The sequence below is a fragment of the Nothobranchius furzeri genome, chromosome 10, assembly GCF_043380555.1.
Source record: "Nothobranchius furzeri strain GRZ-AD chromosome 10, NfurGRZ-RIMD1, whole genome shotgun sequence".
NCBI lineage: Eukaryota > Metazoa > Chordata > Actinopteri > Cyprinodontiformes > Nothobranchiidae > Nothobranchius > Nothobranchius furzeri.
The window spans coordinates 30,048,006-30,059,700 of NC_091750.1; the positions used below are offsets into that span (position 1 = coordinate 30,048,006).

Genomic DNA, 11,695 nt, shown 5'->3' on the forward strand with positions numbered 1-11,695 from the left:
TTTGGGACATCCCGGCTGCATCAGTTCAGCTGCACCGCTCGTTGTTTCTCAGCAAAAGCCAGTCCAAGAAAAACTTGAAAGGAAAATTAGAAAACAGCAATACACAAGATCTAACTCCAAATCCCCAATACCATAACAACATCATGACACCAGATACATGCCAACAGCCCCCAGTCCCCCTCAGCAAAAGCTAAGCTTTTCAGACACTAAGACCTTTACTGGGAACAGACCATTGTCTGGTCAGCCCTGTTTTATCAGGATAAATGGTTGAGTTCAGACTTTCTGCTGGATCAGCAGTAAAGAAACAGAACCATGTCTTTGACAAATGGAGGAACTACAGTCTCATCAGAATATACATTTTTAGACGTTGAATCTCTGATATTGAATTTTTCTTTCATGAAATTATGTTTGTGAATATCAAACAGTCCACATCACTGCCCACTTTTAAAGCAAGTCTTAATCTGTGTTTTAGATCTGGTTTTTTTCACATCTTAATGTTTTTGATCACTATTTTTATTGTTTTTAGCTCTTTTTTAGTTGTTTTTAAATGTTTTTGTTTTAGTATTTTATTGTAGAGCTGTTTTATTGTGCTGCTTCTTTGCACTATGTTCAGCACCTTGGGCCCCCTTGATTGGGGGTGGGAAGGGGCTTTATAAATAAAATGATTGATTGATTGATTGATTGATTGATTGATTGTGAATATTTCTAACTTAAAATACACAGCAAAACGTTCATCCCTAAAGATGAATGAGCATAAATTCAACAGCAACAGTTCAACAAATGGGGTGACCTCCGAGGTGAATTTTTGTTGTTGAATTTTTGAAAATGAAATTCTGCACTTAAAATATTCAAATCCATAATTTCACTGAATAAAAATTCAATGTCATGAATTCTATGTCTAAAAAAGTCATTATGGTGAGATGGTATTTCTTCCATATGTACATATCTTAAACAGTACTTGGTATATATGTGTGTGTGTGTGTGTGTGTGTGTGTGCGCGCGTGTGTGTGTGTGTGTGTGTGTGTGTGTGTGTGTGTGTGTGTGTGTGTGTGTGTGTGTGTGTGTGTGTGTGTGTGTGTGTGTGTGTGTGTGTGCGCACATCCTCTTTCTTAAACCCTCAGGTAATCACGGTGGACGGCTGCTTACACTGATCCAGTTTGGAGGTTACTTCCTGTTAAAAGGGACTTTTCCTCTCCACTGTCGCTATCTGCATGGGGGTGCAGTTGTTGGCACTGTTGCCTCGCAGCAAGAATGTTGCAGGTTTGAAACTCGGCTGCAACCTTTCTGCGTGGAGTTGCGTGTTCCCCCCATGCATGCGTGGGTTTCCTCCGGGTGCTCCGGTTTCCCCCACAGATCGAAACATGCCCTATAGGTTATAAATTGTACGTCACTTTGGATAAAAGCTTCTGCCAAATAAATAAACATAAACATGTTTGCTTAGTATGAGAACTGCTGCTGGTGTTCCTTACATAGGAAACTCTGAACTAATTGGCATAATTTAAGGGAGACTGGGCAGTTTTGGCTGACTGTTTAGGAGACCCGAAAGCAAACAGTATCTCCTGGCTTTTTACCACCTACATCTAACAGCTGAAACATCTCCCCAGCCTTCATTAGCACCTACAGGAGCTTTTCATGACTACATTAAACAAATCAGCTGTGTTCATGATCTAAAACATGCAGGGAATGTGCTGGAAGCAGACTGCAATACCAGGTATGTCAGCTCAATTTTATCTTAGTCCAGCAGGTGGCGGCCCGCCAGTCTGAAGTTGCAAATGCAGTATTCTGGCCACGGAGGGCTGCTCTAAGTGATATTAAACCTGTAAAGGGTCATTTTAGCACATACTGGCTCAAGAAAATGATTTAAAAATATGGAAAAGTTGCAAAGCATCCCTTTAGTGGAGCTCATTTGGAACGTTTACCATGTGAAGTGCACTGAGTTGTGATTTGGCACTATATAAATAAACTGAATTGAAATTAAACTCCTAAATCTTTAAATGAAAGGACAAGGTTGTGATTTTGTGGTTGAGACTGTTCACTGCATAAGAACCGCTGGATTGTGTTAATATTTTATTCACCACACAGGATTGTCCGGATGTGTCGAACTCCTCTGGCTAACGGGGAAGCCTAACCCGTTGTCTGATGGACCACAAGAGTCCGCACCATTGCAAAAGCCTCTCCACCTCATTTAGAAATCTATCATCCTATCAACAGAAAAAGGGGATTAAAGACAATGAATGCTTAATTGGATTAATAAGCCCTGCTCTCTATGCACTTGCAATCAGCACAAAGATATCATCACAATGCAACATGGAGTTATTTGAGGGCTCGCAGTCTAATCAGCAAATAATCAGGTAGCAAATGCTTTGTTGCCAAGTAATTATGGATAAGAAAAGGTACTTTGTTGTGAGCAGAGCACTCACTCCCTGTCCTCTATCGCCACTCAGCTACTTGCACAATGAAGACGTTATCTAAGGTTGGAAGCGCCTATCTGCTGCACAGCATGATCCCATTAGCTGGGCCGGGTTTATCTAGGTTTGCCGCTGAGGGGCTGACACAGTAGCAACATGCTAAAATAGTCTCTGCTTGAGCTCCGTTTTCCTAGCAGTGGAAGTTTGTTCAGCACCTTGAAAATTTGTTTTACAGACTAAAACAAACTGGCTGCTTTTTGACAGTTTTTCCCGTTTTGCTTCGGTGAGCATTGGCGGTAAAACGTGGTGTTACAAGGCATCATGTGACCAAGCCTAAAGAGTCATTCTGCAGGTGTTTGTTAGGCTGTTTCAGAGAGTGCCATATCCTTGAAAATGTGTTTTATCTGCCCACTTGAAAAGTGCTGCCAGAGCAGAGGAAATCTTCAGGCAAAGAGGGAAATGTTTCTAATCCCGTGATTCTTTGCTTCCTTAAGATAGAGGACTTAATACAGACATGGCTGATTCCATCGTTCTTGTATATTTCTTTTATATTAGAGACTTACCCAGCGTCGTTATAACTCGACCCCCAGCTAGACCAAGAGTAGAAGAGTTTATGACTCAAAGAAACACAATTAAAGAGAATGCAATTTAATATGATGATGTGGCATTATGGAATAAATATCACATATTGAGAAATTATGTCACCAAACTAAATAAAAGTAAGAAGAGAATCTATTATCAAAATAAAATTAAAGAGGCAAAAATGGATAATGCATGTATATGGGGTACATTAAATGAACTATTGGCAAAGAAAGCTACAACAATTCCCCTTTTTATGGAAGTCTGTGGGGTCTTTATTACAAAACCAAAACATATCGCCTCACATTTAAGCAAACTGTTTAAGGACAAAATTCAAACCTGGAAATCTTCCACGACTCAAAGACAAGATAATGAGATTTCATGTAGAATGATGAAAAAGATGACGGGGAGGAAAGGATGTCCATTTAAATTTGAAAAAAAGACTGATCAGACTGTTGAGAAGATTTGGCTAACTAGTAAAGATACACAATCAGCCACTGGTAATACTGAGGTAAGGCTCCTGAAGTTAGCAGCAGACTTCATTGTTTCCCCGCTCTCGTATATAATTAATTTAAGTTTGGAGCAAAGTGTGTTTCCTTCACAGTGGAAAAAGGCAAAAATCATTCCGCTGATTAAAAACAATAAAGAGCCATTTTCAGGTCAAAATAGCAGACCAATCAGTCTATTACCGGCCTTGAGTAAAATCATGGAGAGGGTAGTTCATGAACAAACTCAGAGATATTTCTTGGTGAATGGGTTAAATAGAATATATCAACATGCATATAAAACCACCACAGCAGTAACTCCGATCACAGATGATTGGTTGCAAGAACTTGACAATAAAAACCTAGTTGGAAATGTGCAGCTTGATTTAAGTGCAGCTTTAGATGTTTTTGATGTTTTAGATGTTTTAGATGTTTTAGACCATAACATGCTTCTTAAACAGTTCAGGTGTTATGGATTGGAACCTTCTTCTGTAAAACTGATTGACAGTTATCTCTGTGATTGAGAGTATACCGTTTATTTTAATGGCAACTACTCTGAGACTGAAAGGATGTGTTGTGGAGTGCCCCAAGGTAGTTGTTAAGGACCTTTGTTGTTTTCCATTTTTATGAATGACTTGCCGATGGTGTTGGACCATGCCACCATGGCAATTTATGCAGATGATATTGCATGATACGCACCAGCGAAAACAGTGTTACAACTTAATATTGTTCTAAATAAGGAACTAGAATCTGTTACTAGATGGATCACAGCAAACAACTTGATAATAAACACAAATAAGACTAAATGTATGGTCATAGGATCTAGACACTTTTTAAAAACAAATCCACTCTTAAGCTTGACCTTAGATGGTACTACTATTGAACAGGTTCATGAGTTATTGGGTGTTAATGTTGATAATAAACTATCCTGGGTGAATCAGATTAACTACCTGTTGAAAAAAATGGGAAGAAGTACGGCTATTATCAGACGTTGTAGGAAATTAATTCCATTTCACTTAATTAAGAAACTAGTTCAGTCACTGGTGCTTTCACACTTAGATTATGCCTCTGTGGTTTGGTCCAACACCGATGGAAATGGTCTAGACACGTTACAAATTGCACAAAACAAGGCAGCGCGCATGTTACAGGGGAGTCCGTACAGAACCAGAGTAAATCTGTTCCACAAACAGTTGTCCTGGCTAAAGTAAGAGAGAGATTGGAGTTTTCATTAACTATGTTTATTAGAAATATCATTACAACAAAAACTCCAAATGTAATTTATTACACCTTGTCTTTTTTAGCGGATAAACATGATTATGCCACAAGACAAAGTATGCACGGACGATGTGTGTTACCTGCATGCAGAACAAATCAAATGCAGAAAACTGGTCTATCGTGCAACGGTGCTATGGGATGCACCACCAGGATTTCTGCTCAGGGACAGTGATTAAAATGTTTTCAGAAAAAACTCCAAATATTTTTATTTTCCCAAAGATAATGTCAAGCTAAACATCTTCTGAAGTGAGCTGAATTTTACATTTGAAGAATGTATTTTGTTATGTTTGGGCTTTTGAGAATTGAATTGTGATTTTTCTACACTGCAATATTATGTTGAAATTAGTTGTGCGTGTGTGTGTGTGTGTGTGTGTGTGTGTGTGTGTGTGTGTGTGTGTGTGTGTGTGACTGTGTGTGTGTGTGTGTGTGTGTGTGTGTGTGTGTGTGTGTGTGTGTGTGTGTGTGTGTGTGTGTGTGTGTGTGTGCATGTGCGTGTGTGTGTGTGTGTGTGTGTGTGTGTGTGTGTGTGTGTGTGTGTGACTGTGTGACTGTGTGTATGGTCATGTATGAATGATGTGCACAATATGTGTGTATATATATATATATATATATATATATATATATATATATAAAATGTAATGACTGTATGAGATGAGACCCCAGGAAGAATAGCGGCTGTATGTCAGCAGCTAATGGGGATCTTAATAAACAAACAAACAAACAAACAAACAAACCAAGCGTCGTTATAATTGTAACACTTCAATTTTAATCATGGATAATGGACCCAGAGGAGTCCTTTTAGATGAATGTATTGGTGAGTATCAGCTGATTAGATCTGTATTCACATCTAAAAATCCCCTTATTGGCAGGAGTGTTGTCCGTTTAGTGTGAGACGATCAGCGGTGGAGTGGTCATCACAAAACAGTCCAAGGCCTCAATCATGTTGGCAGGAAGGCTTTATTGAAACCAATTTCCATCTCAGTCGGCTGGAGGGTTGTAAGATTTGTCTCCTTTCAAAATAGCTAAAGAGGGATGTAGTCATTGTTTACAATCTGTGGATTGCCGAGTCTGAGCTGAGCTAACGCTGTAGCGTCGGCGGGCCAAAACGCTCCAGAGTCGTCTAGAGAACTGAAGCCAGAAAACAGGAGTAACCCAACTTACTTCTTGTACCCCGAAGAATCTTTTTGTGTTACTCTATTATTGAGTGAAGAAGGCTAGAGGCTAATATTGAGCTAGCAATGCTAACAGTGAGTTAGAAGCAAAAAGTCAGCTCTGAAAATATCTCAAGCTGCTTTTTCAATCACCAACAACTCAGTGAAATGTGTGTGAGGTGAATAATGAGTCAAGCTTAGCGTTTTACTTCTTTAACGGGTTATTCAGAACTGTAACAGCAAGATGGCCAACAACCACACTTCCTCTAATTCCAGAGACAAAATACCGTAGTAACTGTAGTAAACTGTCATGTCAACAAACTGTATATGACTCATCTCCACTTGTCATCTCGAATCTTCTGGCGCTGATCCAAAATTGGCAACAGCCATGAAACTCACAGAACGTTGGTGAGAAAATAAGTCTTTGTTTAGAAAAATGGGCTGCACCAAATCTGACCACAGGACACCATTCTTCCTTCATTATTACATATTGCACCTTTAAATTTGTACCCTTAAATTTGTGTGTCCCAGCCCACTGCACTGTCCGCAATGCATATAGGTTGATAGTGGTAATGCCAACAATGCAAGCTACTGCTAATGTCATTGTTGGACGAGAGGGAAACAACTAAAAAAGAAACAGAATAGCGCTCACTTTCCAGGATACTGCGAATATCCAGAGTTTGAATGAATACCAGATAGATCCGTAACTTGCAGTTTGTTCCAGTCTGATAGAGCACGGCTGCACAGTTCCTCGTCGATGCCACCCCGAGGTTGTGTTTAGCCTTTTGTCAGGGCTCCTGCACCACCAAAGTCTCATATGCTATATAAAGGCTCAAAGAACAGTTTCCAATAGTAAAAAAGTAAACCATTCTCTCTTTCTGGTTTCTTTTAGATGCTCCAAAGATTATGGGTGTAGTGGCCGTATATACGTGGGAAGGAAACCCGGCTAACATCAGCTGTGAGGTGGTCGCTCACCCTGGAGCTTCAGTCACTTGGTTCAGAGATGGCATCCAGCTGCCGAGTGGCAACACCTCCAATGTGAAGATCTACAGTACACCTACCAACAGCTACCTGGAGGTGATGCACCAGCCTTCTCCGTGCCCTTTTGTTTTCATTTGCATAGCAGCTGCATTCTTATAAGAAGAAGCTGATCTTTTATGTAGCACCTCTCAAAGTAAAAATCACGAAGTGCTTCACAAAAACAAAAACCATTCAAGTATAAAAAGATTTTCAGAATGATTTAAAAAAAAGTTTCAAATGAGAAAATGCAAAAAAATGTAGGGATGAATGCTGCTTTTTAAAGGAGACCACTGAGTCCACTGATCTCAGGCTCAGGGGGAGAGGGTTCCAGAGTCTGGGGGCCACAGCAGCAAATGACCTTTGACCTTTAGCCTGGTGCTGCACATCCTGGACCTGAGGGACCTGCTGGGGTGTAGGGACTGAGAAGATCATCAGTGTAAGATGGTGCGTGTCCATGTAAGGCCCTATAGACCAGAACCAGGATCTTGATGAGCATGTACTAGAAACAATAGTTAAGGAACTAAAAAGCTGGTTTGGTTTTACTTGTAATGCTTGATTAGGGATTGTAAGGCAAAAGTTAAGAGTGATGTTTTGGTATTTCACAAAAGAAAGATACAAAATGAAGATTGTGTGTGTAATATTATGAAAACTACTATACAGATATGTATAAATGTGTTTGTAAGATTCGTGAGGTTACTTTTGCAGAAAGGTGGACATCAGGCCATGACGGTGTTTTCAGGGTCTGGGTGAGGTCTCAAGGATGCCAGTTATACTTGATAGGTCCATGATGGTCTGTGGGCACTCAGAACGCTTCTGCAGTGGTATTTTTAAATAGTGTGGAAGCAGCATAGTGGCACAATAACCAATGCAAAGTCACTGGCTCGGTCCGTTAAAGCAGAACGGACCTCAAACAACTCTGGGGATGTGGTGTGTAACTTCTCCCTGATGTGGTCTGAGAGTCCTGCCAGGAATGTAGGGGTGGGAATATTAGGCATCTGTGGTAAAACCTTTGTGGGTGTATGCTACTGATGTATAGTTCATAAGAGAGTGCAACAAAGATTACTGGGGATGCAAACAGGTAGCTGGAAGAGCCTATTTGGTCACCAGATGATGTCTTTCACAATAATCGGTCATGACCTTGAACTTTTTCTTGGTCTGTGCACCAACATAACCAGCGAATCAAGTATTTAACTGTTCTTTTTTCTCTTTTGTCCCTCAGATTACACCCGAGTCACAAAATGACTTTGGTAGCTACAACTGCACAGCAACTAACATGTTGGGATCGGAATCCAAGGAGTTCATTCTCATCCAAGCAGGTTTGTTCACCAACAGGAGAGGAATGGCTGATAAAAAAAAATCATTATTTAACCCCCCCCCAAAAAAAAAAGGTTAACATGCACCCACAATAAGCACTTTAAAGTTTAGCTACTAAAAATCAAACAGGAACCATCTTTAATCTCCACCTTTGCTTTTGAAACTCCACTCAACAACGAGGAAGGAGCACACTGCCCAGTGTGAACGCCGCCGCCTCCAGCAACATCATTCTCCAGTTCAGCAATAAAATACAGGAAAGTTGTAGTAAAAAGCACTCAGACATCCTTTTGGAAAGTATGGATGTATAAAACACAGTACAGCTGCTATATCCTGCAAGCAGCCTTTGGAACAAACTCCAGCCACTTTCAAATCATCCCACTCTTAGACACCAGGTAGTTAAATTAAAGTTTGAAAGGTTGTTAAACGCATGAAGCACTTTCACAACCATTTTGACTGTTCACTGCATTTTCCAAGATCACACGGGTCTGTGGAATCCAGACGATGCCAATTACCTCCAGACGATTAACAGGGTCGTAGCTGTGAGAGAGCGGTGCATCGTCTGTCTACGTCAACGCGTCATGTTTGTTTGCAGAAGGTACAGTTGTAGCAGAGATGTAAACAGAAATAAAAGGCGAATCGTGCAAAGAGCCTTGTGAAATTCCACAACACACACAAAACAAATGAGACAATGTGAGTATCTTTTGAATTTAGCTTACGTTAGCTTGATTTTGCATGCAAATGTCATTGGACTCTTTTCGAATAGTTGGTCACTAAATGCTGCGTGGCTGCATTAATCGTGGCAACTCCCTTGTTGCTCTTGTGTGAGGTCATTTCACTGCTTTGCTGCTAAATTCATTAGCATGTCTGAGGTGACACCCCACAACTGTGAGCAGAAAATAAACGTCCTTTGATTTATCAAAAAGTATATAATGGAGCTAAACATTGCATGTGTAAATAAAAAGTCAAAACTAAGCGTTTTTGTTTTCTAATTTACGTTCATAATGGACGCCTTGAGGCGATACATTAATTCATCAGAAGTAAAAATGCCTTTCAGAGGGGTTTGTGTGTGCACGGTCCTGGTGAGTAGCTCCAGGACATTTTCAGGGGTGCATCAGTTGCAGAGATAATTACTTTAATCCATCGCCTCTTTAAACATTCGGAGCTGCTTTGGAATCGCCACAACCAATCTGCTCTTTTTCTCTTTCTGAGTGGATTAAAACGTCAGAGCCTCTCTAGTGACCCCTAGAGATCGCAGCATTTGTTGCAGCAAAAATATGTAGTGAGAAGTAAAAATAAGAAATAAAAGTTTCAATTTTTTCATGAAAATTGAAGTTTTGAAAGAGAGAAAAATAAAAGTTTCCTCTGTAACCGTGACTGAAAACATAAATATCCACCTTCCAGCTTCCCATTCCCTCAGATGATTAAACCAGTCCAACTTCGTCCATGGAAAAAGTTCAATGATGCGTCGCACTTTTCCTGCAGCTGTATCGCTGAGTCTTTTAATCAAGAATGAAAGAGTTTTACAGGCGTGAACCAGAACTGTATTTTAGTCATGTCTCACTCTTCCTCGGTCAGGTTGCGGCTCTTTTAGAGGCAGTAAATGCAGCTCTGCGCCTGATTAAGAAAAGGAAGTGTGAAATGTTCTGTGGTGCAAGTGCATCCCTGCAGTCTGGAGATGGGGGAGGTCCTGCGTGTGAGAATCTTTATTTTAAAGGCTAGAAAAAACAATCTGATAATGCTAATTATAATTCTGCTGTTTTATGCAATAAAATAACCAGTAGAAGGAGTTTAAATATCAGCAGAGATGTGATATAATGAGCACCATCCTGATAAATGCCCACATCGAGCGGTCTTTACTCCTGTAGATTTCCAGGACATTTGCCCCATTCAGAAACACATGAAACCAACCTCATGCCCTGCTGATTTCATTCCTACTACCTTGTTCATCAGGATGTTTGACCAAACTGGCCCATGCACTGTAGATTTTATTAATTATCCCTTCAATCTGGCTCCGTACCATCTGTTTTCAAACATGCAGTTATTGAACCCATCCTTAAAAAACAAGTTTGGACACATTACAGACCCATTTCTAAATGACCCTTTATCTCTAAAATATTGGAAAAGGTTGTGGCAGATCAACGGATGACTTTTCTGGAACTACACAACAGTTTAGATAAATTCCAGTCCGGTTTTGGTAAAAAGCGTTCAGCAGAAACAGCTTTGCTTAAAGTTTCCAGTGACATCGTGATGGCTGCAGACAACGGGGAGTTCACAGTGTTAGTATTGTTAGATGTTTCTGCAGCTTTTGACTCTGTTGATCACAACACCTTCATTAGCAGACTTGGTGACTCGGTGGGGATCTCTGGAACTGGTCTAGACTGGTTTAGATCGTACCTTTCTAACAGAAGTTACGATGTCTGTATAAACCAAATCATGTCAGATTCTACTGATCTGTTCAGTGGGGTACCCCACGGCTCTGTTTTGGGTACACTGTTGTTTCTGATGTACATACACCCTCTTGGACAGACACATGATTCTTTTCATAATGTCTCTTATCGTCCATATGCAGATGATATTCAGCTGTACTGCTCCTTTAAGGATTCTGAGTTCTATAAACTGTCTGAACTACTAGAGTGTCTATCAGCGATCACCAGCTGGATAGAAGATAACTTCCTTCAGTAAAACTCTGAAAAGACTGAATGTCTGATCATTGCCCCTGAGAGCATGGTTCCCCTGATTAGTCTAAAACTTGGTCATTTATCCTCTGCCATCAAGACAAACTTAAGGAATTTGGGTGCTATTTTTGACCAATCCATGTCTCTTGAAGGTCGCTCAACAACGTTGGGCAAAAACTGTTTTTATCATTTAAGAAATATCTCCAAACTGCGAAGGTTGGTGTCAAAACATGAATTGAAATGGTTATCCATGCCTTTATCTCCTCCCGTCTAGATTACTGTAACACACTTTTCACATGTTTTAACAAAAAAGCCCTTGACCGCCTTCAGTTGGTCCTGAACTCTGCAGTGAGGATCCTAACTGGAGCAAACAGAAGAGCACACATCACTCCTATTCTGTTGTCTCTGCACTGGTTACCCGTTAACTTTAGAGTTCATTTTAGAATCCTGACTATAACTTTCAATGCTCTACATGGTCACGCTCCTCCCTATATACTGAACTGTTAAAGCCTTATGCTCCAATCCGAGCCCTCAGGTCCACACACCAGAACCTTCTAGAAGTTCCAAAGACCAGACACTAAAGTCGAGGTGTTCGCTCCTTCCAGACTGCTGCACCCCGACTCTGGAATGATCTTCCTTTATCCTTACGCAGCGTTGACAGTCTGGACACTTTTAAAGCTGCTTTTACCTAAATCTTTTATTTTCTTATTTTTAACTCAAATTTTTAATCTTTCATCTGTTTATGAAATTTTATAATTTTATGTCTTTGATTTTTCTGACGTTAATCT

At 40.3% G+C, this 11,695-nt stretch overlaps 1 protein-coding gene across 12 annotated transcripts in view; it reads left to right on the plus strand.

Annotated features, from left to right (window-relative positions):
• Window positions 1-11,695, plus strand: part of ncam1a (neural cell adhesion molecule 1a) — a 434,538-nt gene that overhangs the window by 341,994 nt on the left and 80,849 nt on the right. For all 12 annotated transcript variants that reach the window (XM_070555484.1, XM_070555483.1, XM_070555485.1 and 9 more), the window contains 2 exons: window positions 6,791-6,975; window positions 8,138-8,234. In XM_070555484.1, the coding sequence (XP_070411585.1) occupies window positions 6,791-6,975; window positions 8,138-8,234 (282 nt within the window). The remainder of the gene's footprint in view (window positions 1-6,790; window positions 6,976-8,137; window positions 8,235-11,695) is intronic.